A 26584-nucleotide genomic window follows, 5' to 3' on the forward strand; every position below is an offset into this window, starting at 1 on the left:
CAATAAAAGAACCCCCCTCAGGTGTCCTAGTGGTCATGAGAAGGTGATCTCCTTGGGATTATGTTGCTTTTTCGTGACCCATCCTAAGCCTTGCAGTGCCAAGCTAATCATTAACAGGGTTTTTACAGTCACAAGCTTTTTTCTCCCCCTGCTGAAGCTTTGATAAGACACTCCAGCAGTTTTGTGGCAAATGAAGACAAACTATGCAGCAGGGATCCTGGGGACTGAATGGATTTCCAGCCGCCGCCAAAAAGAAAATGTGACTTTTAGTGTATACTCCAGAAAGGCGCAATGTTTACGCAGCAGCTGAAAGGACCCCTAGCCTTGTGGGCGTTCATTTTTATACCGACAATTGCTGGGCTTGACAACGATGGAAGATCTGTGTGGGGGAAAGAGTCCAGTTCAAGTTTTGTGAATGAAACCCAGATGTTTTTGCACGACACGTTCCCCAAAAAGTTCTTCTGGGGTGTGGGGACCAGCGCTTTTCAGGTGGAGGGTGCCCAAAGGAAAGATGGAAGGGGACCGTCGATATGGGAACAGTTTGCCCGTTCAGAGCTGAGAGCTGGTTCCAGGATAGATGACTCCAGTGACAGCTACATTTTTTGGCAGAAAGATTTAGCAGCTCTGGATTTTTTGGGAGTTTCTTCTTACCACTTTTCAATTTCATGGTCAAGGCTCTTCCCCACTGGGACGGTGACAGCTGTCAATGAAAAGGGGCTTCAGTACTACAACAGTCTCCTAGAGGCTCTGGTTCACAGGCACATTGAGCCTGTGGTCACCCTTTACCACTGGGATTTGCCCTGGATTCTGTACGAGAGATATGGGGGGTGGAAAAACGAATCCCTCATCAATGTTTTCGATGACTACGCGACTTTTTGCTTCCAAGCTTTTGGTGATCGAGTCAAGTACTGGATTACAATCCACAACCCTTATCTAGTTGCTTGGCATGGGTATGGCACAGGGATTCATGCACCCGGAGAGAAGGAAGAAAGCGCTGTCCCTCTGGTAGGACATAATCTGATCAAGGTACAGTACGGATAGATTTAACTGTCACAGACTTAAGTTTCACTGCCACTGGAGAGCCAGTATAATATCATACGATGACTGCAAAGCTGAGAGCAGTCCTTACGATAATCAGTATTCTTGTTGCAGGCTAAAAGCCTCGGCAGAAACAAATGTGCTGCCCCTTGTCTTTGTCTGTGTAATGATTTCAACACTTATTTTATTAAAAGTAAAAATAAGCAGCAAAATAAGCAGCTACCTTATACCAACTAGATCAGTTGTTTGACTGACAGCTAGGGTCTTTCCCATTGCATTTTCACCCTATCCTTTTTAATTTGAGATGTCAGAACCAATGCTTATGATGGCACAGTATATTCCCATTCAAATCAAAATATGTTTACAGCACTTGAAGTCTGGTTGGATTGCAGTCTTAATAACAGTTTGTCTGCCAAAAAAAAAAACCTTGCACTTCCTTTCATGCTTGTTTGCCTTGGACCATAAGGAAAACCTGCATATGCTAATATTATTTGATTGCCCTAAAAGAAACACATATTAAATAGGCCTAAATCTGACAAATTGTAGCTTGATTAAGCAATCAAACATAGAGAATAATTAAATAATGCAGCCTAACCTGATACAATCACACTGCAAATAGTAGCCACTATACTGAACAAACAATGTTACCGAGTATTTTTTAATTGTCTGAAGAGAAATACCCTTTATGTCAATACTGAAGACCTGAAGAATGACGTCAAGCCAATTCTGCTTTCAGCTGTTTATTAGAATTGAGCTAGGGTAGCTACCTCTCCCTTAGCTGAATTATACATCCAACAGAATTTAGCTTCTTTCTGTTGACTTAGTTATTGTTCAGTGAAATCAGAGCTCTTATAGAGGAGGGAGAAAGGTTGTTTTCTGCTGCTTCAGAGAAGCGGACACGGAGCAATGGATTCAAACTACAGTACAAGAAAGAAGATTCCACCTAAACATTAGGAAAAACTTCCTGACAGTAAGAGCTGTTTTGCAGTGGAATTTGCTAGCAATGAGTGTGGTGGAGTCTCCTTCTTTGGAGGTCTTTAAGCAGAGGCTTGACAGCCATCTGTCAGGAATGCTTTGATGGTGTTTCCTGCTTGTCAGGGGGTTGGACTGGATGGCCCTTGTGATCTCTTCCAACTCTTCTATGATTCTATGATTCTATTCCAACTGCGGATCAAACCCTAAAACTTGTACACAGAAATACTCTGCATATTTGGGGGAGCAGGTATTAGAAGAAAAGCACTACCCCCACCACAACTGCATCATTTGAGAAAAGCATCCCTTAATAATACCCATTGGTCTTTCTTGTGGTAACTTAGGGCTTGTCTACAATTCCACATCCACAATCATTTTGCAATTCAGTCCACAAAAAAGTAACTAATTAGCCATTGCAAACTTGGTGCCTTCCAGGTTTTTGGGACTACAATTCCCATTAGCCCTAGCAAAAAGGATCCTTAAAATCTGAGTTCCCTTGAAGCGATTCTTTCATAAGTGGCTATTGACAACCTGTCTTGGACATTTTCCTAGACAGAGGCTAAACAATGAGTGAAGGCAAGGAGAGGTGTTGGGAGGGGGCTGGTCACACCTGCACGTTGCAACATCAAATGATGACCTGATTGAATAACTGAGCATCACAAACCAAACATAGCCAGAATCTCCCCCCCCAAAAAAAAAAATAATATTTTTGTGGTTTTCGGGCATTTCACATTTTTACTTCTTTTCTTGTAGATTTTATTTTTTTCACTGTAGATCTGCTGTGATATTCATAAACAAATTTCATGGCGTAATCATCAGGACCGTAAACAAGGTTAGAGTAAAATGACAATTGAATAAGATATATCCTATTCATAAACATGCAACTTATATTATTATGATAGCCAAACATTATTATTTGCTTCTGGAATCAAGTCATTTAAGTTTTTATTATTAGCATATTGTATAAAATCCCACACTTCACAAAAATCCAAAGGTTGCACCTTGCCTTTGAATTAATTTTAAACTACGTTAATGTATTTTCCCCCTGAAATTGCAATGTTCCGCACATTTAAACACAGAATGTTAATGTCACCTTGTTCTGTTCAACTGTAAGTCATCAGGTGGAGGTTCGATATGTGTGGAGCAACCCTCAGGTACACTGGGTGTGGGTGTGTGTGAGTGAGTGAGTGAGTGAGTGAGTGAGTGAGTGAGTTTAAGGGGAGGAAAAGCATCACATGATATAGTAGAATGGAAAGGAGGAAATCAGCCAAATTTTGGATGCCACCACCACTGTAGGAGCCAACAGCAGTAGATGTACTTGGGAGCTGACCATTTGGCACTTGATTTTGGACTAACGCACAGAGTTACAAGTCCCATTTATCCAGCAGAAAGCAAGGCCTTGAAATGTTGTCCAGTGCTCTCCTAAACCAAGCATGAAAAGGAGCCGATCCAATGTAGTGTTTAAATATCTGAATGAGTAGGAAGTTCAGGTTCAGCCCAGCCTTTTTAGGTTGAGTGTCACTTGGAGGGAAAGAGTGGCTATATTATCTGGATAGTGCCATTATATCGTTTAGTCATTAGAAGGCACTGGACTTTGTTTTCTGTATCTATTCTGTTCTTGCTTGTGATACAGAAAGTTACTGTCCATCTTCCTGACTGGTGTGCCTTCTAAGCCTTCCAGGATACTTACAACAGGTTTTGCTGCTGACTTTCTTTTTTAAAATCTGATTTACACTTTTGCTCTCAAAACAAAAGAAGTGCAGGTGCCAGGTTTTCCCCCAGTTGGCAGAAATCAAAGAACAGAATGTGCTCTATTTTTATAGCAAACGCTCATGTTTTGACCTCCGTTTGGAGTCAGTTGGTGGGGTTCCCTCCACCTGTCAACAAAGGCAGATAAGAATTGTTTCACCAACATAAGTTGAATGAGTCAGCTGGACTTTTCCCTGCCTTGCTTTCTTTCGGGGCAGGGTAGGAACATAAGAAGCTGCCTTATTGCAAGTCAGACCAATAGTGGCTGCTCAGAATTTCAGGCAGGAGTCTTTTCCCAGAGATCGAACCAAGGACCTTCTACTACTGAGCCACATTCTGCTAATAATTGCATTAGGAATACAGTGGTACCTCGACTTACGAACAACTCGACAACCGAATTTTTCGACTTACGAATGGGGCTAATGGTCGCGTGCTTACGAATGTCTCGACATCCAAAAGGAAACCGCGGCGGTTTTAGATAGGGATTTTTTTACTTACGAATTTTTAGATAGGGTTGCTTCGACTTACGAATTTTTCTATTTCCAATGCATTCCTATGGGAAATTGCGTTTCCAATGGCGTTTTTCAACTTACGGATTTTTCGACCTATGAAAGTGCCTTTGGAATGGATTAAATTCGTAAGTCGAGGCACCACTGTACTCATTTTGCTTAACCAGGAAAGAGAGGCGCTGAATGTAAGATCGGGAATGTCCCTGAGTTAAAATGCATGTTCATGGGAGCTGTGCAAAAATAATAAGATAAAGGAATCTTTACTTTATTCAAATATAGGCCCCTAAAATCAATGAATGATTTACCTCTAATTTGTCACAAGATATACAAGAACCCTGCAGAGAAAACCCAAGGATTATGATGCCCATTGTAGTATTGATACCGCACCCTTCCCAGACAGTTGTTAACCATTTGTCACAAAGTAATAAACTTGGAGACATACATGTTGCTAGCAGTGGAAGCCAGTAAATTAATGACTACAGTCTCTTCTCTTATGGGATGTTCTCTCCATAAGAAACATGGTGGGCATCTCCAGGTAATATTATTATTATTATTTATTTATTTATTTATTTATTTATTTATTTATTTACTTTTACCTCGCCCATCTGGCTGGGTTTCCCCAGCTACTCTGGGTGCCTCCAACAGAATATTAAAAACACACTAAAACATCAAACATTAAAAACTTCCCTAAACAGGGCTGCCTTCAGATGTCTTCTAAAAGTCAGGTAGTTGATTATTTCCTTGACATCTGATGGGAGGGCATTCCACAGGGCGGGCACCACTACCGAGAAGGCCCTCTTCCTGGTTCCCTGTAACCTCACTTCTTGCAGTGAGGGAACTGCCAGAAGGCCCTCTGTGCTGGACCTCAGTGTCCGGGCTGAACGATGGGGGTGGAGATGCTCCTTCAGGTATACTGGACCGAGGCCATTTAGGGCTTTAAAGGTAAACACCAACACTTTGAATTGTGCTCGGAAACATACTGGGAGCCAATGTAGGTCCTTCAGGACTGGTGTTATATGGTCCTGGTGGCCACTCCCCAGTCTAGCTGGATTAATTTTAGTTTCTGAGTCACCTTCAAAGGTAGTCCCAAGGAGATAGCATTGCAGCAGTCCAAGTGGGAGATAACTAGAGCATGCAGCACTCTGGTGAGACAGTCTGCAGGCAGGGAGGGTTTCAGCCTCCATGGACAGCTGTGAGTCCAAAATGACTCCCAGGCTACACACCTGGTCCTTCAGGGGCACAGTCACCCCATTCAGGACCATGGAGTTCTCCACACCTGCCTGCCTCCTGTCCCCCAAAATCAGTACTTATGTCTTCTCAGGATTCACTCTCAATCTGTTAGCTGCCATCCACCTGCAGACACTCACACAGGCCCTTCACCGCCTTCACTGGTTCAGATTTAAAAGACAGGTAGAGCTGGGTATCATCCGCATACTGATGAACACCCAGCCCAAACCCCTGTTTGAAAGCTGCAAGCTGACTTTCCCTGAACATTCTTTAGTGTCACAGTGGACCTACTAAGGCAGAGGTGTCATGACCCTCCGGTGGCCTTCATCTTCAGAGCTCAGGTGTCACCAAGGGTCAGGGCAACCTACAACAAAAGAGTTCAAGGCTGAGGATAGTTTTGAAATGACACATTACATTAAAGAATTTGGAGTGTTTCTGTTAAGCCGCAATTCCAGACAGCTAGCCATGTTCCTTTCCAGGATACTCCATTTGCACCCCAATTTTCCATTTCTCCTCCCAACAGATGCTCAGCACTCTATTGCTCACTGACGCTCTCAGCCCTCGCAGAAATATTTTGGGTTTTCCCCTGCCCTTTCAGTTAATTTCCTACAGATTCCGCCCCCCCAAAAAAACCAGTCCTACTGATACTTCCTTTTGTGAGTGGATGGCACAGTTTTGGCTACATAAGGATCAGGACTCAAATAATGACTTTGCTATTAGTGTCAGAGAACTGAGGCTGCCCTGACTTGGGCTGGGCAGAAGCTGAGTTGAATTCAATGAGATTTTCAAGCAAGTAAACCTGTATAAGATTTGGTAGTAAGAATTTCCTTGGTGTCATATGCTTTTTGATAGAAAACCAGAGACAGATCGTGGCATTTGCTGTTCATGGTAAGTAGTGTATTATCTGAGTAAAAGTGTTTCTGAAGAGATACATTGTGGTTGGAATTCAAATTTAAACCATGCTTGCTATTGAGAAAAGAGAATTGAGGTGAGGTGAAGGAAGGCTAGATTAATCAGCAGTAGACTAAGCAAGTTGTTTAGCTTCTTTTTTTGCAAAATCTTTAAAAAAATAATGTTTGAGCTATTTTTAATGAGATTCGCCAAAATTTAGACTTCCGACATGGAATGTCTGGATTTTCCCAGACATTAACTCGATTTCCACCCAGACACTGTTTCTAACTGTTGTATTCTGGCTATGTCTGGGAAATTCCGGACATATGGCAATCATTATAGAGTTTGAAGGGACCCTGAGGATGATGTCGTCCAGCCTGAATATGCAGCTGTCCCAGATGGGGATCAAACCTGCAACCTTGGCAGTATCCGCACCACGCTCTAATCAACTGAGCTATCCTGACATATAAATTTAACATTCAGACACAAATGTGACTGGGGGCGTGATGATAGAAGTGTAAGTTTTCTTTTGTCTCAACCACCAAAGTGTTATAATGCTGAAATGAATTTGGAGAAGGACCCTAATCCAAAGGACTGTGGACAGAAAGAAAATAGCCACTCAAGCTGGTCAGCAAACAATATGCTTCACACGATAACTTGAAAGCACCTGTGAAACACATTTGCCCCTCAAAGAATTATGGGCACTGTAGTTTGTTAAGCATGGCTGGGAATTATAACTCTGTGAGGGGTGAACTAAAGTGCCCAGAATTCTGTGTGGGAAAGAATGTGTTTCAAATGTGCTTTGACAATATAGCATATACACAGCCTTGAATGGGAGCTTCTGCAAAAGTCTGCCTAGATAAGATTCTGCCGCTCTGGTCGTGTTTCCATTTGTGCAAGAGTTTGCTCAGGGTGTTGTTCAGGTAGCAGAACATAGTGGCTTTAGTTTCACTTATCTCAACACTGCACATTTATAGACATTCGAATTTGTAATTTGTAAAGGATTTAGGCCCTTTTCACCTTGTGAGCCAGACTAGGTGTTTTCTGTCAATCAGGGCATGGTAACTGGGCGCTTGGTTTGTAAAATGCCACGCACCTCCCCAAATCAAAAGTTGCAGCTGGGTCAGGGAGCAGATTACATTCCAGATTACAAAATAAAATAAATGCAGAATGTACCTAGGTGTGTCCTGCCCCCCGCCCCCATTAGTTCCTATTTAATATAGTATTATAGATAAAATCTTGGTTATCTAGTAACCACTGAAATTGCTGGTAGCGGGCAGCCTAATCTTGGGTTTCTAGTCGGCATAAGACCTTTGATACTTGGAAAGGCATTGTCACTCTTGAGTTGGTCCTTGGCTTAATTAGGATGAAAGATGGAGCTTGGTTAACTAGCACAGTATCACTCGATCTCCTAGTTTCTCTTGCACAATAAGGAAGGTGGTTGAAGATAATCTTTTGCCCAAGGTCTAGATGCTATCTGTGTTTGGTCAACACTAATTAACTGCCACCACCACATAGCATCTTCCACTCAAAAAGTCTTCTGGAAGGTTTGGACTTATTTCCAAAAGGTAAAATGTAATGTATAATAGTAAATGTACCTCTGTCACATCTTTCAGTTATAAAAAAACAACAACATGGCATTTCCTTCTGCTACTCCCCCAGCTCTGTTGCAGACCCTCTAAGTGTCCCTATTTTCCAGGGATGTCCCTGATTTACAGAAGGCATCCCGGTTTCTGATTTGATCCCAGAATGTCTCATTTTTCCTTAGGACGTCCCTATTTTCATTGGAGAAATGTCGGAGGGTATGGAATTATCCGACCCCCGAGCCATCTGAAGGCAATCCTGTATAGGGAAGTGTTTTGTTTTTGTTTTTATGTTTAATGTTTTATTCTGTTTTTTATGTTAGAAGCTGCCCAGAGTGGCTGGGGCAACCCAGTAAGGTGTGTGAGGTATAAATAGTAAAATTATCATTATGGAATGGGACGTCCCTATTTTCATTGGAAAAATGTTGGAGGGTATGCCGTTGCCTTCCGGTGACTTTTGGAGAAAACCGTTTAAACATTGCATAACAGGGCAGGCGTTTGCATTTTGTTTTTCTGCAACAAAGGCTCAGAAGCTAACAGGAAACTGGAACAGTCACCACAGCACAAATTTTTACTTAATTTGTTTCATTTCCCTATATTATGGGTAGCCAACATGGTATGTGGCTCACAAGAACCGCTGCTCCTCCCCAGATGGTAAACAAGCAATGGGATCAGAAGATGCATTAGTGGAAGGGAAAATAAATCTCTGCTGGTGCAGATCTGCTGTCAATGCTTGCAAGTGTTCACACAATCCTACAATATGCAGCCACCCTCGAGCTGGCACAAGAGGCCGTGGATACCCTTGCAGAAGCAGAAGATATTTGGATTTAATTTTGCCACTTCTTTGTTAAATTTCACACTGCCAGGGTACTCCAGAAATATTCAAAGTAAGTGATATAAACAAATCAAAGCAAGATAAATCAAGGTGTTGAGATCAAGAAATGGCAATGCAGGCTTTTTAGTTAAGAAGAGAGATCTGTTTCAGGAACTTGTTTAGCCTGCTACAAGCAGTCCACATGTTGTGAACTACATACTGTACAAATAGGAGCTGCTGCTCGACACTTGCAGTACTGTAAAAATTAATGTATCTGTTCAGGAGTACATTCCTGACTGCTCTAAGCATTCCTAATGGATTTATATTAACTAATTTAGCATTGTACATCAATTGCACGAGGAACAGGGAAATGTGCAGAAAATCCCGTGTACCTCTGAGGATATAGCACCTATTATTGATTGTACTGCCACTATCTACTTAGCCTTGATCTTCAAGGTGCAAAGCAGATTAGGTATCGAGCAGCAACCCAGGGGGAAAAGAACAACTGCAATCAAGATCTGCTTTAAAAAAATAAAAATATATGTATTGTGGTCAGTCTAAACTTTTATGCTTTTTTGTTTTGCAGTTAATAATCTGTTGCTGAGGTATATCAGTCGGAGCATGAATCAGGTTGGGATGTCAGGAATAAGTGCCAGAGGTGGAAAGTTACAGGGTGCCTCCAAACAGCGCCGCCCCCCCCCCCCATCTTGATTTTTATTTATATAGATCACTTTTGTATCTAATGCTTTCTGCAAGGAGTTCAGAGCAGTGCACGCCTGGTACAAGAAGTACAAGAGGCAGCCTCATTGTTAAACGGTGGAGTTTTGCTACTTCAAGATGAATCGATGGCGCTTTCGGACAGTCGCCATTTCCCAGTGGGATTCATTCAGACACTGGCAAATTCCAGTTGCACAAATATAGTTGATTGAGAAGTCCTTTGCAACAAACCCGCTTTCTGCAAAGTATCATATGCTTTGCAATAAGAAAAGTGATGGGAACATGCACTATAATGTGTGGGAGAGCACCCATTGCGCCATTGTCTAACCTCATCACAAACAAATCAGGATGAATGCTTACTAAATAGCCAATGTTATCTAGGGCTGCCATACGTCCAGGATTTCCCAGCCATATCTGGAATACTGCAGCAGTCGGCCGCAGTGTCCGGGCAGAAATCGCCAAAGTGTGTGGGAAAATCTAGGCATATGGCAGCCCATGTCGGCAATGCCGTTTTTGCCGACTTCCCATAAAAGCTTGGCAAGTTTTCTGTCCAGATTTCCCCTTTCTGAAATATGGCATCCCTAATGCTACCTAACCTTCCTGCAAGCAAATCAGGATGAATGCTCAATAAACAGGCCCTCTGATAGCTTTAAAAGGGGATTAGACAGATTCAGAGAAGATGTCTAGTTCACTATTGCTTGTGGGTTTCTCATAGACATCTGATTGGCTACCATGGGAAGCAGAATGCTGAATTAGACAGTCCTTTAGTATGACGCCGGTGGTACTGTGGGTTAGATCACAGAGCCTAGGGCTTGCCGATCAGAAGGTCAGTAGTTCGAATCCCCGCGATGGGGTGAGCTCCCATTGCTCGGTCCCAGCTCCTGCCAACCTAGCAGTTCGAAAGCACGTCAATGTGCAAGTAGGTAAATAGGTACCGCTCTGGTGGGAAGGTAAATGGTGTTTCTGTGTGCTGCTCTGGTTCGCCAGAAGCGGCTTTGTCATGCTGGCCACATGACCCGGAAGCTGTACGGCGGCTCCCTCGGCCAGTAAAGCGAGATGAGCGCCGAAACCCCGGAGTCGTCCACAACTGGACCTACCGGTAATGGTCAGGGGTCCCTTTACTTTTACCTTTAGTATGATCTAGTATGGTTGTTCTTATGTTCCTATCCTGACCCACTCAACAATCTATTGAGTCCTCTAGACTAAGGTTACCAGATTTTTTTTCCAATGAATCCGGGGACACTTTTCAACTTCAATGGATTTTGTATGAGAACTGATTTGTAAATCCAGGGACTGTCTGGTAAACTTATGCTAGACGCCAACCACAGAATTTCATGGTTGAGCAGGGATATGACTCACCAGTTTATGCCTTACGCTGACTTCTCCCCCCTTTCCCCTCCATCTCAAAGGTTAATACTAATGTCTAGACCTTGGGCAGATGCCCTGACATAGATTGTGGCATTGGAAGCCCATAAAACTGATAGCAGATTCTTCCATGCTGCCCGTCTGAAGTAGTCCTCAAATTGGTTGCTACTTCGCTATTTGAATCAGTTCCGCAACAAGAATCAGCAGGACCAAGCTATCTGTGACTCGATTGCTCAGTTAGTTAAGTATTTTTATTATTATTTACTTGATGGGGGGCAGCTCCCCCCCCCGCTACACCCACGCATGCAACACGAGTAAGAATTTCAAAGCAAAATAATTTATGAGCAGAATTAAGTTTGCTGAGTCATTGACGGTTCGGCTCTTGAGAAGCGTTTCCCAACCTTGGTCAGCAATTTCTCCATATGCAAAGAGATGTTCTCTTCAGACAAAGGCAAAGAAGCTCACGTCAGAGGCAAAGGTAAATGCTAGATAATCTGGCATGCACCTTTATCTCAGGAGGAGAGGTCAAATTGCCTCGTGGAAGTAAAATTTATTTGAAATGCCCTTCATGACCCTTCTGAGCAAAACTGATACTCTCTCATCCCATTCCAAACATTGTTCTGCTTTTCGCATACTGCTGGTCTTCCAGAGATCACAGTGCTCGAGTTCAGGGATAACTTACTCAAATAAAGAACGTGAAGAGTAAGATGTGAAACAGGGGCCATTGGGGTGGAAAACAGCAAGCTGGGACTCATCTACACAGCTGCAAATAAAATGTGTTGTAAAGTGCAATATGCAAATGTGACACTAGATGGCGTCAGTGAGCTATGCAAAATTCAATGAATTTTTCAAAACTTTTTTAAAAAAGCATTTTCACAGCGTTTTTTTAACATGTGTGTAGATTCCCCCCTGGTCTTGAATATTCAACTGCTTGGATATGCAGAACTTGCACGTTACAAGTGTCATATAATGGCTATTCCACATCTGTGAGGAGCTGATCTTTTAGCGAAAGTAGCACACAACACTCCCTCTGCCTATTAACATGAGACAGGGATGCTCACTAGGTCCTCATTCCCTGATAGGTTCTCCATGTCTTCTCTAGGTCCCCCCACCCTGAGAGGTTTGTAGGGTGACTACACAAGAACAGGCCTTTTCTGGAGTGGCTCTGCGTCTGTGGAAAGCTCTCCCCAGAGAGGCTCACCTGGCGCCTTCGTTACATGTCTTTAGGCGCCAGGTAATAACATTCCTCTTTACCCAGTAAACGATCTATAGCCTGTTAAATGTGGGGGGGGGGGGAGAGACTGTTATGATTATTTTACCTTTATGCTCTGCATTATTATGCTATGTATTATTATTTTATTATGCTGAGTAAATAATGTTCCTAACGTTGTACAGCGCACTAGGAGCTTTGGATAGAAGGTGGTATATAAATTGAACAAATAATAATATACTACTTGAGAAGCCTGCTAACAACTTCTTGATTTCAGCAAGCCTACCCACACGTATAATTTAGGACTTGTTTTAAACATTTTGCTGATTTACTCGTGTGCTATTGATAACTATTTTGTATTATCTTATGCAGTGCTATTTTTCCAGAAAAAGAGGTGCCGGAACTCACCATAAACACATCCCTCATTCTCTTAGAATGGCAATGGCGCCCACATTAGAGGTGCCAGAACTGAGTTCCGGCAAGTTCCAGCTGAAAAAACAAACCTGATCTTATGTACATCACTTAGGCTTATATTTATTAAAAAGTTTACTTGTTTCTAAATAATAATAATAATAATAATAATAATAATAATAATAATAATAATAATAATAGGGCTGGCTCTGCTATTAGGCATGTAAGTTAGCTACTTCATGTTCAAGGTTTTTGTGAGGATAAAATGGAGAGAGAATATTGTGTGCTGCTTTGAACTCCTGTGGAGGAAATACAAGGCAGAAGTGTAATAAATAAATAAGTGGTTCAATTATTTCATTTATTATATTTTTGTCATTCAGATGTGCCCTATAGATTGTATGTCTCTGAAACCAAAATATCTTGAACTGAACTGAGTTTTTGGCTCGATATGAGGCTGCTAGCAAACGACAATGAATGAATGAATGAGCAATTAAGACTCTCATTTGACTATGTTGCCAATCTATTTGCATCTCTGTAAAAATGATAATAAAACCCCGTCAGTAGTATTTTAACACCAAATCCAAAATACTTACTGATAGGATGTTTCCATTTGTATTTTCTCCTTCTTCTTCTTCATTAGGCACATGCAAGAGTCTGGCATAATTACAACAAAAATTTCCGACCACAACAGAAAGGGTTTTTGTCGATAACTTTGGGATCCCACTGGATCGAACCGAGCAGATCCAAAAATGAAGAAGACATCAGAAAGTGTCAGCAGTCCATGCAGAAAGTGCTTGGGTGGTTTGCCAAGCCAATACATGGGGGTGGAGATTACCCAGAAGACCTGAAGACAGAATTTGCCTCTCTCTTGCCAAACAGTACCGAGACTGAGAAGAACTATATTAAAGGGACCGCTGACTTCTTTGCATTTTCCTTTGGTCCAAATAACTTTATACCACCAAAGAAACTACCCAAAATGGGGCAAGTTTTCTCGCTCAACCTGAGGGAAGTGTTGAACTGGATTAAGTTGGAATATAACAATCCTAGAATCCTGATTGCAGAAAATGGCTGGTTTACCAACAGCCACGTGAAAACGGAAGATACCACAGTTATCTACTTGATGAAGAATTTTATTAATAAGGTCTTGCAAGGTTTGTGAAGCTATTGAGTTTTTGAATGCACCCAACAGATCTGAATGAATGCAGGTCCTGCTATTCAAGCATGGAAATTCACTTATCCAAACAGGAATTTGTACCCAAGCCTCACTCTACACATCGCAGATTCATACATGCAAACAGTCAGGCTCACGTGTGGTACTGTAAACAAATAAGCAGCCTTAAACAAGCTTATGGTGTATGTATGTATGTACGCATGCAGCCTATTGCAGTTTTTTATATAAAAATGCAGTTATAATCAGTTGTCGAGGGGAGTGGGGATGACTGATAATTAAGAGGATGACAGCAGGCATAGAAAGGGAATTTAACTATGGTACTACTGCAGTCCTGAGGGGAAACCCTGAAGCTAATATTCAATTAGTTCAATTCTGTTCTTAGTAGTATATTCACATGGTCCTATCCTTTGATCACTGGAAATATCTGTGACTTGCAGAATGAAAACTACATACCTCTTTTGGTCCATAACTGTCCTAAGTATGTTCAGAATATTACCACATACTTGGCAAGTTAAACATTGGTTTACTTACAAACCCTTCAAAGGTCAGGTTCATGTGCTTTTCCATGCATCAGTCAGAAAACACAAGCAGTAGAACTTGGTACCAGTATAGGCTTTTCGTTCAGAGCAAATACCTGCTTCAAAATAGGGTTTCCCCCAAGAGAATATGCCTATAGGAGAAGAGTCAGTCACTGACATCTCCAAGTAACCTTGGGAATAACACTCTCTGAAACAATGGAGAGGCATTGCCATCCAATGGAGACAGTACAAAGCTATACAACTCAATGAGCTGACTGAGTATAAAGGAACTTCCTGAATATCCTGTTCCAAAACCATTTTACTGTGCAAACTTGTAATGCAAATCATAGTCTGGTTTTGCTAATATTGTCCCTTTACTTTTATCTCCCCTGTGCAGCGATTAAATACGATCAAATTGATGTATTTGGTTACACGGCCTGGTCCCTCCTGGATGGATATGAATGGCAACATGCCTACAATAACCGACGTGGGTTATTTTATGTAGATTTTAATAGCAAAGAAAAAGAGAGGATTCCCAAATCATCCGCATTTTATTACAAGGAAATCATACAAGAAAACGGCTTTCCTCTGAAAGAATCAGCTTTCCACGGCCAGTTTCCCTGTGACTTCTCCTGGGGTGTGACAGAGTCAGTTATTAAGGTAAGCATTCAAGTCTCTCCTTGGACTAAGCTAAATTTAACAAGAACATTATCTTCCTGCAGTCACCAAAAAGTCACAAATGCATCCAAAAGACCTACAGTATTTGAGTTATTAATGTTATTTCTTATTTAGGGTAGAGATGGATCTTTTGCACCTTTAATAGTTATGTAGAATTTCAACAGGCACCCCCAGGTCTGCAAGCTCTTCTACTCAACTATTAAAGATGCAGGAGACTTAGGACTCAGCTATACAGCTGCAAATAAAATGTTTTAACTGTATTGTAAAGTGCAATATACAAATGTGACACTAGATGACAATAGTGAGCTATGGGAAATTATATTTTTCAAAACTTTTTTTAAAAAAGCATTTTCACAGGGTTTCTTTTATATGTGTGTAGATTCCGCCTTATTCTCTTTAGCATCTTGCCACCCGGTTATAATAGTTTGACAAATGGATCTAGTTTGAAGTTTCTCCCTAGATTTGTCTGAACACTGTGCCTGATTCATTTTGGAAATAGAATTAATGCAGGCATATATCCATGCTCCCTGCTTCCTCGAGTGGCATTTTACTTATTTACGGCATTTGTATGCCATCCTCATAATGTAAAAGTAGAAAACAAATGAAACGCAAAGGCATAAAGCAGTTTAAAAAGAAAAGGATGGGGAACTCTGTGGGTGCTTTCAGATAGCTGCTATTTTCAGGTGAGATTCAGCCGCATAGCAGGAAATTCACCTTGCAAATTGAAGTTGATCTGGAGTTCCTGCACAATAAACCTGCTTCCCGAAAAGTTAAGACGTTTGCAGTTAGGAAAGTGATGGGAAATGCAGTGGAAAGTGCGGGATGACCAGGGCCGGATTTAGGTTTGATGAGGCCCTAAGCTACTGAAGGTAATGGGGCCCTTTCTATGTCCAGCCGTCTTTTGTCAACAACAAGTTGTCGCTGTTTTTTGCGTTGAATATATGCTATATGGTAATTTATGGACCTAATAGGTATCTAAAGCCATTTGCACATGCAGAATATAGACACCATATATATAGAAATGAGCAAACCAGTGGTATTTTAGGGAGCTGGGTAGCAGGCGGGGCCCATTACCTACATCATAGGAGCCTACACAACACAAAACACTGTTGTTGTATGTAGGTTTTATTTTGTTTTTTATCTTATATTTTGGAAATGTACATCCAGGTTTTTTTCTTTGTTTTTTTGGGGGGGCCCCCAAGAGAGTGGGGCCCTAAGCTATAGCTTGTTTAGCTTATATGTAAATCCAGCACTGTGGATGACCCTTGCTTGGCAGAACAATGTCTAGCCTCACCACAAACCATCAGGATGAATGTTTAATAAACAGGATGCCTGAAAGTGGCCTATGAATATAAAAAATTGAACACGCTGCAAGGGCTGGGGTATTTTCCATCTTTAGTGGTTTCCCTAAACCTTCACCAACACTTACCACTTAATGCCATGTACACAAAGCTGGTCAGACCTAGTTATTATATTTAACAAAGATATCAGTGTCTAGTTATTACAAGATTATGCAGTACACAAGCTTATGTGGTTACTTAAATATAGCTCTGCCTCCACAAATGGGTATATTGCCTTGCTAACTCATTACTTGACAAAGTAATAATCACAAATAAATAAGAATACAAATGTGCACCCCACCACCAAGACCATTCCATTGCAACTATCCAACCTCCCAAAATTTCAACATCTCTTGCGATGGTTTGACCCCTTTCCGTTTTCACAGTACAAATTCCATAAACACTCTCCATAGCTCCTCAGAATCATTTCTCCTGCATATTCCCTGACTTACCTTAATAGCACAGCTTAATTTATCATTAATAGCCAGTGCTTTTTTTCTGGGGGGATGCAGGGGTACACATACCCCTAAACATTTTGTGAATCTAAGTTTGGCCTCATTGAGGGGCAGTATTTCAATATGAGTAGGAAAATGAGAGTACCCCTAAACATTTTTAAAGAAAAAAGCACTGTTAATAGCTATATCCCAGACCGCTTTGTACTATTATTCCATTTTGTATTCTGCTGGCCCCCTCCCAGGGGCGTAGCGAGGTGCCGCGACACCCGGGGCGGCAAATTGCCATGCACCCAGGGCGTTGTTACGTGGCAGGGTATCGCCGCCCCCCGGCTCCTCCAAAGCCGTGCGCCCTCAGCTACAAACTCCAGGTAGAAAGCCCACTCAGCGCGGCACGGACTTTTTACCGGGAGGCTGGAGGCTCGGCTTGGGAGTCGCGGGCGTGGGGGCGCCAAGTGGCACTCCCCCAGAGTGGAACCTGGGGCAGACCGCCCCCATCGGCCCCCCATTGCGACGCCCCTGCCCCCTCCACTTCCTAGCTATAATAATTTGTGCAGCTGTCAACAAACTTGTGAGCAAGTCCTTCATAGCCTGCGAACCTTCCACCCCACCGTAAATTGATAATAATGCTACCTCTGGACTTTCGGTCAGCCCAAACTTATTACTGTCACTTTAAATACCAGTTGCTTATTTTTTACTGCCCGTTACTATTACTTTGAGGAAGCAGTTAGTAACCCTATTAAAGCTCCTTTCTCAGATTGTCCTCTTATTTCCTCCACCCTCAATTTTCCCCCAGCCTAAACCCAGTGATTCAGCTCCCCCAGCTTTTGTTACCAAGCCACTCTGCCTTCTTCCAGGGGTGGGACTTTGGTTATATTGCACCGTGAGCAAGGACAAAATCCCCACCCACCCCAGCTAAATCTTTCCTATATTCACAATAATTCATTTTAGTACAGTTGCATTTTTATGTATCTTCTCAGTAGGTTCCTTGTATAAATGTAGATATGATGATGATGATGATGATGATGATGATGATGATGATGATGATGCACCGTTCAGCTTTGCACCCTATGTGGGGGGGGGGCTACCTGCACTGACCTAAATCCATTGCTGCTGCTTCTCAAGTCTTCTGTCTTGAGACTTCTTCCAGCTGTTCACTGATGGGAACTGACTCTGGCTGACTCGCACTCAGCCATATATACACTTTTTCTGGCCACCACAGCCAATCACATAGTCTAACTAAAGATTCTAAACCTCTACCCACCAATCAGAATATGCATGATTTCGATCCCTCTTTTGCATACGGAGAGTTCTAAGTTCCACCCTTCCTCTGTTGTCAGTTAAGCGCCCCTCCCCCCCCCGGCATGACAGTTAAACCAACTTTCATCTGACTAGACAAAAGATTCTGCCCATCAAAGTACATTGCGACACAAATGGCAGAACACACTACATAATGCCTACTAAAACACCGTTTAGGCCAACAGGATTTCTTTTTCACCTGGTAAAAAGTTCTGGGACTTTTATAAGACAACTTCCTTATGAAAATACGGGAGACTACATATTTGGCAGAAATGGCAGAAGGAGGATGCCATGTGAAACAAAGAATGCGGGACGCTTAATATTTATTCACCAGTTGTGACGCTAAAGGAGAGCAAGCAGGTGATGATAAATTTAAGCTCTCCTTCCTGCCTACTGCTTCTTTAGGATAACCAGCCTCATATAACCAACATAAAAAGGTACAGGTAAAGGGTCCAGTCGTGGACGTCTCTGGGGTTGCGGTGCTCATCTCGCTTTACTGGCCGAGGGAGCTGGCGTACAGCTTCTGGGTCATGTGGCCAGCATGACTAAGCTGCTTCTGGCAAACCAGCACAGCGCATGGAAACGCTGTTTATCTTCCCGCCGGAGCGGTACCTATTTATCTACTTGCACTTGACATGCTTTCGAACTGCTAGGTGGGCAGGAGCTGGGACTGAACAACGGGAGGCTCACCCTGTCGTGGGATTCAAACTGCCAACCTTCTGATTGGCAAGCCGTAGGCTCTGTGGTTTAGACCACATACCACCCGTGTCCCTATAACCAACATACTTAAGTCTAATTACTGTATACTGGGTTTAATTCATGAAGGGATTATTACCATAGAGTAAGCCATCCTGTCAGGCGTATATTTGTCCAATTCCCTTAATTTGGGAGGAAATGGGTAATCAAGCCTATTGTGATCTCCCAGTCTACCTGAGAAGCTCAGCATGTGAAGAGGCTCAGCTAGTTGCTCCATTTTAACCACGTGCCTCTCACCAGCCACTCTTCAGTTCCTTTAACAATAATTTAGGAACTTTCTCCGCGGTAACGTAGCCAAGCTTCACTGCCTGTGCAACTTTTCTGACTGGTGTATGGAAAAGCACATGAACCTGACCTTTGGAGAGTTTGTAAGTAAACCAATTTTTAACTTGCCAAGTGTGTGGTCTTTTCCTACACTGGGAGAAGAGGGGAGTTTTGGAACTCACAAGGGCCTATTTTCAAGGTTCAGCAGCCTATATTTCCAAGCCTTACTTTGCTGCATGTTTTGTGATTTTAAATCTCTGCTGGGGTTCTCTCACCAAATAGTACTTGCCCCAAACCTGGATCTTGGCATCCAGGAAATTCTCCTTTTGCATCTATTTTTTCACTGAACAGCTTCACAGTAAAGTATGATTTGCCACCACAAGTCAGAGCCACCCACAATTTCCATAATAATTTATCTCCAATCCAAATAGTTACAAATTCCTCACAGGCTACATGAGGGCAAAAACCCTGTCGAATAGTCTAAGGTTCATGTTTGGCAATGGTAGTTTTTGGCATTGGCAGTATTCCACTAAACCCTAGCACTGTCAGGCAGCCTGGCATGTGAAAGACAGATGCAGAGCAGATGGGTTGATATTCTGCTCCTTGGTACATATGGATTGGAGCGGATTTGGGAGGAAATAGAGGTGTCAAACAATTTCAACAGAAATGTAAATAGCAGCAGAAATTGCCAATGTTCTCTTATTTGTCACATGTCTAGAATGGAAATAAACCCAGCAAGTACAACAGTCCACAGAAAGGATAGGCAACTGATGAGTTGTTTTCTCCATTTAATTTGCATTTCCTTTGCACTGAAATCAACGTTGCAGAACAATGTAATTAAGTGTGTAAAATTCCACCCCAGTGGACAGCACGCAGCAATTGTTTTTTGTCTGAAGCCAAACTGCAGCAGAACAGAAACAGCACTGCACTGGGTCAGACTGGAAATCAGTGTCTACTTACATCCTGAGGCGGAGCTCATTCCTTTCCTAGCAACCACCTCAAGGAAATGTGCATCAATCCCTGAGAACTGTGGCGGCAGAATAATTAGCTTTGAATCCGTGGCTAAGATGATACAGTGGCACCTCGGTTATCAAACTTAATCCATTCCGGGAAGTCCGTTCCAAAACCAAAGCGTTCCAGAACCAAGGCACGCTTTCCCATAGAAAGTAATGCAAAATGGATTAATCCATTCCACTTTTAAAAACAGCCCCTAAAACAGCAATTTAACACGAATTTTACTATCTAACGAGACCATTGATTCATAAAATGAAAGCAATAACCAATGTACTTCAGTCACACAATCAGTCACAAAAAAGCCGCAAAAACAAAAATGCAAAATAAATAACAAAGACAGACCTCAGCGTAACGCTCAAAACGGAAGTGTGGCACTCAAAATGGAGCACATTTGGCTTCTGAAAAAAGTTCGCAAACCAGAACACTTACTTCTGGGTTTGCAGTGTTTGAGTTGCACGTTGTTCGAGTACCAAGGCGTTTGAGGACCAAGGTACCAGTGTACTGGCTCAATCCAAGGATCTGCATACCGTGTGCAACATCTGCAGCAGGACTTTGTCACCCACCTCTGATTCTGTTGCAGCCTCTTCTGCCTACCAAAAAGAGGGTCAGGTTTCACTTGGTCATGGGGGGGGGGGCGGAGAATTGGAAATTGGCTAAATCAGCACACACGCTGAGGTACACACCCACAGCTAGGTAATGTTGAACTCTAAACTTAATTGCTTTATGCGATGGGAGGGCTATTTAAAGAGAAACTTTTTTCCCCTTCAAAACATATTTGGGCGCCCCTCTGCTCATTCTCCTATTTGAGACCTTCAATGCCTGCTCTGAAGTCTCTTCCTATAGGTACAACTGATACATCCTGCAGCCTCTCCCACTCATACACGGAACACTCTGGATCCAAGTCATAATTTTCTTAAAATATTCCTTTCCACATTCGTCAGGGGTTATTCTTCTCGAGAAGCAGAGCAAAACGATGTACTTTTAAAGGCTGGCAAATGAAACCTAATTAAGCTCGGTTTCAGCCAGTCACACGCACACCCGCAAGAAAGCCTGCGGATATCATGCTAAAAATGACATCCATCTGCACTAATAGATAGTTTGGGGATATAGCATTGTGTTTATTAGTTTTAGTAGAAAACCTTGTTAGGTCTGCAGAGGCTAATTTGGCAGAGAAACGGATGGCTTCAGTTCAGAGTGATGAACTATGAAAAAAACAATGCAGCAGCAACAAGATGGAAAATGTAGTTAGCAGAAATAATAGCAGATACTGTATAAATTTATACACACAAATATCTGCATTTACTTATTTGGGGAGGGGGGGCTTCCAATTGCTTGTTGCCTTGCAGGTGCCATTTCGCGGCTATTGCTATTCTCTCTCTCTCTCTCTCTGTGTGTGTGTGTGTGTGTGTGTGTGTGTGAGAGAGAGAGAGAGAGAGAGAGAGAGAGAGAGAGAGAGAGAGAGAGAGAGAGAGAGAGAGAGAGAGAGAGAGAATCGTTCACTTTTTAAAAGTTCTATCCTATTTATCTGCTTGACAACAGTCTTCCAAGGCAGCTGTCTTGATTTTCTGGCAATAACAGGAAAATTACACCTAATAAAGGCTGGATCTAGACACATCAAAGAAGTGTTTCGGTTTAAAGCGTTGTAAATGTAAACAGGGAAAACAGGTAGAGAAAAACTGGACGCCACGTCGCCATCTGGTGGCACAATGTTATATCGCACATACAACGCATATACAGTAAATCACTTTTTCTATACAAGTCTAGCTGAGTCCAAAGGATTTGGGCAGGAGTTAGAGGCCCTGAGGGAGCTGCGGATGTAAAATGTGTGCCTACCCACAGTGCTCTTCAAGGCTGGATCCCCATAACTTCCTCCTCCCTGGCCATTGGGCTAAACTGGCAGTGGATGATGGGGATTGTATTCCAACAACATCCAGGCACCCAAGCTTGAAAAGCACTGTTATAGATGTTGTTGATTCTCTTTCCTGATTCTACAATGGCTGGTGCGGTGGGATGCCCCAAACCCTGAAGTATGCTACCTAGCAATGAGAGACAGGTGGCACATAATGTTTTCATCCCTGCCGACAGGTTATGTCCTCGCCCAAGTAGCAGGAGAGCCTGCAGCTCCTGGCTCTTGATGGCAGCAGCCATGTTTCTATTTCTCCCTCAATGTTCTACTTTGTCACACACAGCCTGGTTTTCATGTCCCCCTAATATTAATCTAGTCAAAGATTTATTTTTCCCCAATTCATCCTGATGCAAACATCAGTTTTGGAAGGGAAAGTTTTGCAGGAGGTGGCTTGCACTCCCATTGCCCTGTTCTCACAACCCCAAGACTGATGGACACTCCTGCGGCTGGTATTTGCATTTCTGAAAAAGACTCGTACAACATAAAGTGACACCTTTAGGGTCACCTAGGCCCATTTATTCTGTGATGTTTAGGACTACTGCTCCCAAACATCTGTGCTGGCTGGAGCTAATAGTTCTAAACATCTGCAGGACATCAGGTTGATGAAGGCTGCTTGAAAGAACCACATTTCTAAAACTATAGGTCTGGCCTGCTCTCCCTTTTGTTGCTTGTGTGTGACAGGTGGTCCAAGCAAGTTGGAGAATTCACCATCTCTGCTGGACTGTGTTTACATGAATCTTTGTATTGCTGTAGAACTGCTATAGTGACACCTAGTGATACAGAGGGAAAAAAAACCCTGTTTATCATTTAGACTGGTAGTGTTACAACTTACAAGAACCATTTATGTAACTGGTCTCTATTGGAATTGGGAAACTAAACCAATACCCTTTATTAAATTAAAAAGCTAATTCTGTGATTGTCATTTGCAGGCAGAATCTGTCGCTTCCTCACCACAGTTCTGCGATCCTAACCTCTATCTCTGGAATCTTACCGGAGATGGACTTTTCTACCAGGTGAAGGGAGTGAAACTGAAAACCCGACCGGCACAATGTACGGATTTTGTTACCATTAAAACGCAACTTGACCTGCTGTCCAAGTTGAAAATCACCCATTATAGATTTGCACTCAATTGGTCGCTGCTTCTGCCTAGCGGCGATTTGAAATCCATCAACGGCCAAGTCCTTCGATACTATCGATGTGTGATCAGTGAGCTGCTAAAACTCAACATCCAGTCTGTGGTCACCTTATATTATCCAACTCACCGTTCGTTGGGGCTGCCTGGTCCTTTAGTCCAGAATGGTGGCTGGTTGAATCAGTCCACTGTCCAGGCTTTCCAAACCTACGCAGAGATGTGTTTTCGGGAGATTGGGGACTTGGTTAAATTCTGGATCACAATAAATGAACCTAATAGACTCAGTGATATTTATAACAGCAGCAGTAACCACACCTATCAGGCTGCGCATAATCTGTTGATAGCCCATGCCTCGGCTTGGCATGTCTATGATAAACATTATCGATCCACCCAGCATGGTCAGATCTCTTTATCTCTGCATTCTGATTGGGCAGAACCCGCCAATCCATTTGTGGACACCCATTGGGAAGCTGCTGAGAGATTCCTTCAGTTTGAAATAGCTTGGTTTTCTGATCCAATCTTTAAGACTGGGGACTATCCTGCAGCTATGAGAGAATACCTCGACTACAAGAAGAGCAGAGGGCTCTCTAGTTCTTCCCTGCCATATTTCACAAAGGAAGAGAAGGAACTCGTGAAAGGGGCTGCCGATTTTTACGCGCTCAATCATTTCACCACGCGGTTTGTGATCCATGAGTCTAAAAATGGAAGTCGGTACGACTTTGATCAGGACGTTCAATTTCTGCAAGACATCACCTGCCTAAACTCTCCGTCTCGCTCAGCAGTTGTGCCTGCCGGGTTACGCAAAATCCTGAACTGGATTAGAAAACGTTATGGCGACCTAAATATCTACATCACGGCAAACGGGATAGACGATCAGTCTTTAATCGACGATGGACTTCGTAAATACTACATTGAAAAATATGTCCAGGAAGCCTTAAAAGGTGAGTGGATGGTAAAAGATGCTAATCTAGAAGAGACTCATAATGTGTTTTTATCTGGTATTTTTTGGTGTTTTTATCTTGTATTTTTATGCTGTGAACAGCCCTGAGATCTACGGATGAAGGGCGGCATACAAATAAACAACACCAACACCACAGCTGCTCTGCTAGCACAGCAAACTTGTGCAATGGTACTTTCCCCTCCTTGCTCACTAGGGGACTCAAGCTACATTAGTAAAGAAGCCGTGAGTTGAATTCACTATAAACATGCAACACCAGATGGCGCCAAAGAGAATTAAATTTTAAAATGTGTTTTTTCCCTCTTTTAAGTAACCCAAAATGTTATGCCCTGCTTCATAGATATCATAGAGCTATAGTCCAAGCAGAATTATAATTTAAGGTGGCAGGCAGCCACCACAGATGGGAGCTGAACAGCTCTCGTTCAAATGCTCCCCCACCTGCCCAACACTGAAATGCTGAATTAAGGGCAGTGAAATTGTAGCCAAGAAGCTCAAAGCATATATGACTGACACCCTTTCCTGAAAATTAAACCAATGCCCAGGCTTAAACATTCGAAAATTTTGCTTGCATAAACTCCAAGCTATAGATGAATTAATGCATAATATTTACAGTCACATGCTTTACAGACTTTTCTTCTAACTTCCTAACAGCTTTATTTCCCTCCCTTTCCAGAGCTCAATGTATCTCAGGCCATGCCTTGCAGCTCCTATGAGAGATTTCCACTTTTACCTTCTCCTACAGCTTTGCTCTCTTTCTTTGAAGCCGAGAAGCAGCCCTGTAACACTCAATTCAGCTTAGCAGTGTTCACAGTGCATTCTAAAACATATTGGTTCACATAGAATGGGAGTCTCTCCTTCACCAGATACCTCCCAGGTGACTAGCATTAGCCAATCACATGAGAACTACTAGAGAACTCTCTAGAATTCAGTTACCAACTACTCAAATTTAAACACATAACAATGCATACAAGCATTTGCAATTTCTGTGAATTCAATTACAGTACAGTGGAAGCTCGGTTTATGAACACCTTGGTTTATGAATTTTCGGTTTACGAACGCCGCGGACCCATCTGGAACGCATTAATTCACTTTCCATTACTTTCAATGGGAAAGTTTGCTTCAGTTTATGAACGATTCAGTTTATGAACAGACTTCCAGAACCAATTACACCCATGCTTCGGGTTAAGTACGCTTCAGGTTGAGTACTCCGCGGACCCGTCTGGAACAGATTAATCCACTTTCCATTACTTTCAATGGGAAAGTTCGCTTCAGTTTATGAACGCTTCAGTTTATGAACAGACTTCCGGAACCAATTGTGTTCATAAACCGAGGTACCACTGTACTGTACTTAACGTGAAGCATTTCCAGAGAAAATTGGAAAAGTGACTGCCACCACTACAGGAAGGGCTGTTTCTATGGAGGGGCCTTTTTGGAGGAAGGTATCCAATCGACATGCCAAGCCTCCCCATATAGTTTTAAATACTATAAACGCATCATTTTGCTTCACAGTTGGGCAACGCCATTTAACAGTGGATAATCCACTTATTTCTTGTCATTTCCAGCTTACCACATTGACAAAGTCAACGTCCGAGGCTATTTTGCGTTTAAACTCACTGATGAAAAATCCAAACCCAGACTGGGCTTCTTCACCCACGAAGCCAAGGCCAAGGCTTCTGTTCCGTTCTACAACCGTCTCATTAGCCGCAACGGCTTTCTCTTGGAGCCTGCAAACAACATCTGTGGCCAGCGCGAGGAAGACGCAACCTGCACGCTCTGCCTGCTTCTAGCGCAGAAAAAGCCGCTCGTATTCTTTGGGTGCTGCCTTTGCTCGACTCTCATCTTGCTCCTAAGCATTATTGTTTTCCACAAAAGGAAAAGGAGAAAATGGCACTGGTCGAAAAATCTGGAGTACATGTGCGTTCCTATCAAAAGTAGACATAAGAAAGTTCTCAACCAGATATAGAGTGGTCTTTCCCCCCCTGCATGTGAATGTCAATGGCGAGGATATGTTATTGAAAGCACTCCAAATCACTCCACCAAGATACTTGCAAAAGAATGCTGCTTTGCATGAGCAGAATTCCCATGAATTCCCATTCAGGGTTATTATCAAGAATCCTTGTTCCGTGTTTATGCTGTCAGGGAATCCCAGGTTGCTTATTTGTGTGTTCATGTTTATCATAAAGTCACTCAGAACTACAAAGTCCTTTGCTTTTTACATCAACGTACACCATGAAACACACAAGAAAAACACACGATATAAGAGTGTCTGCCTTCCTTTCAACCTTTTTTCCATCTTCAGAGTAAGACTTGATTACATAAAGGAAGTTTAGCTGTTGTTATGCCTGAAAATCTCGGGATGAGAGCAGGGACAGATGTATACGAAGGAATTAAAAATGGTGTTAATCCAATATATTTAGTTAGTTACAGTTCAAGCATAAATGCTTTCCTTTTGTAACCTAGTACAGTGACGGAGCTAATTTGACATGAAAAGGATATGTGCCACAATTTGTGCACTTTTACAGAAGAAATGTCTCAAAATTTGCGACGCTATGCCTGCAGCTGTTGTGGTTTGCAGGTGTAACATTTGCACACTTTAGTTTTGCTTGTTTT

The 26584-nt window shown here is 42.4% G+C and overlaps 1 protein-coding gene across 1 annotated transcript; it reads left to right on the plus strand.

Moving 5' to 3' along the window:
• On the plus strand, positions 1-26174 carry KLB (klotho beta). Its single transcript, XM_035111905.3, has 5 exons — positions 1-1026; positions 13127-13637; positions 14573-14835; positions 22814-23957; positions 25537-26174. Exons 1-5 carry the CDS (start codon positions 292-294, stop codon positions 25935-25937), a joined length of 3054 nt encoding a protein of 1017 aa, XP_034967796.3. The 5' UTR covers positions 1-291; the 3' UTR covers positions 25938-26174.
• Positions 26175-26584: the final 410 nt, after the last annotated feature.

Source organism: Zootoca vivipara, chromosome Z1 (assembly GCF_965207765.1).
Source record: "Zootoca vivipara chromosome Z1, rZooViv2.hap1.1, whole genome shotgun sequence".
Taxonomy (NCBI): Eukaryota; Metazoa; Chordata; class Lepidosauria; order Squamata; family Lacertidae; genus Zootoca; species Zootoca vivipara.

What these genes read in the sequence shown, in the direction of transcription:
- KLB (XM_035111905.3), top strand. Translation starts at nt 292, where the DNA reads ATGTTTACGCAGCAGCTGAAAGGACCCCTAGCCTTGTGGGCGTTCATT. An exon ending in TATTAATAAGGTCTTGCAAG is followed by an intron (nt 13,638 to 14,572) that starts GTTTGTGAAGCT and finishes TCCCCTGTGCAG; the next exon opens with CGATTAAATACGATCAAATT. An exon ending in TGACAGAGTCAGTTATTAAG is followed by an intron (nt 14,836 to 22,813) that starts GTAAGCATTCAA and finishes TGTCATTTGCAG; the next exon opens with GCAGAATCTGTCGCTTCCTC.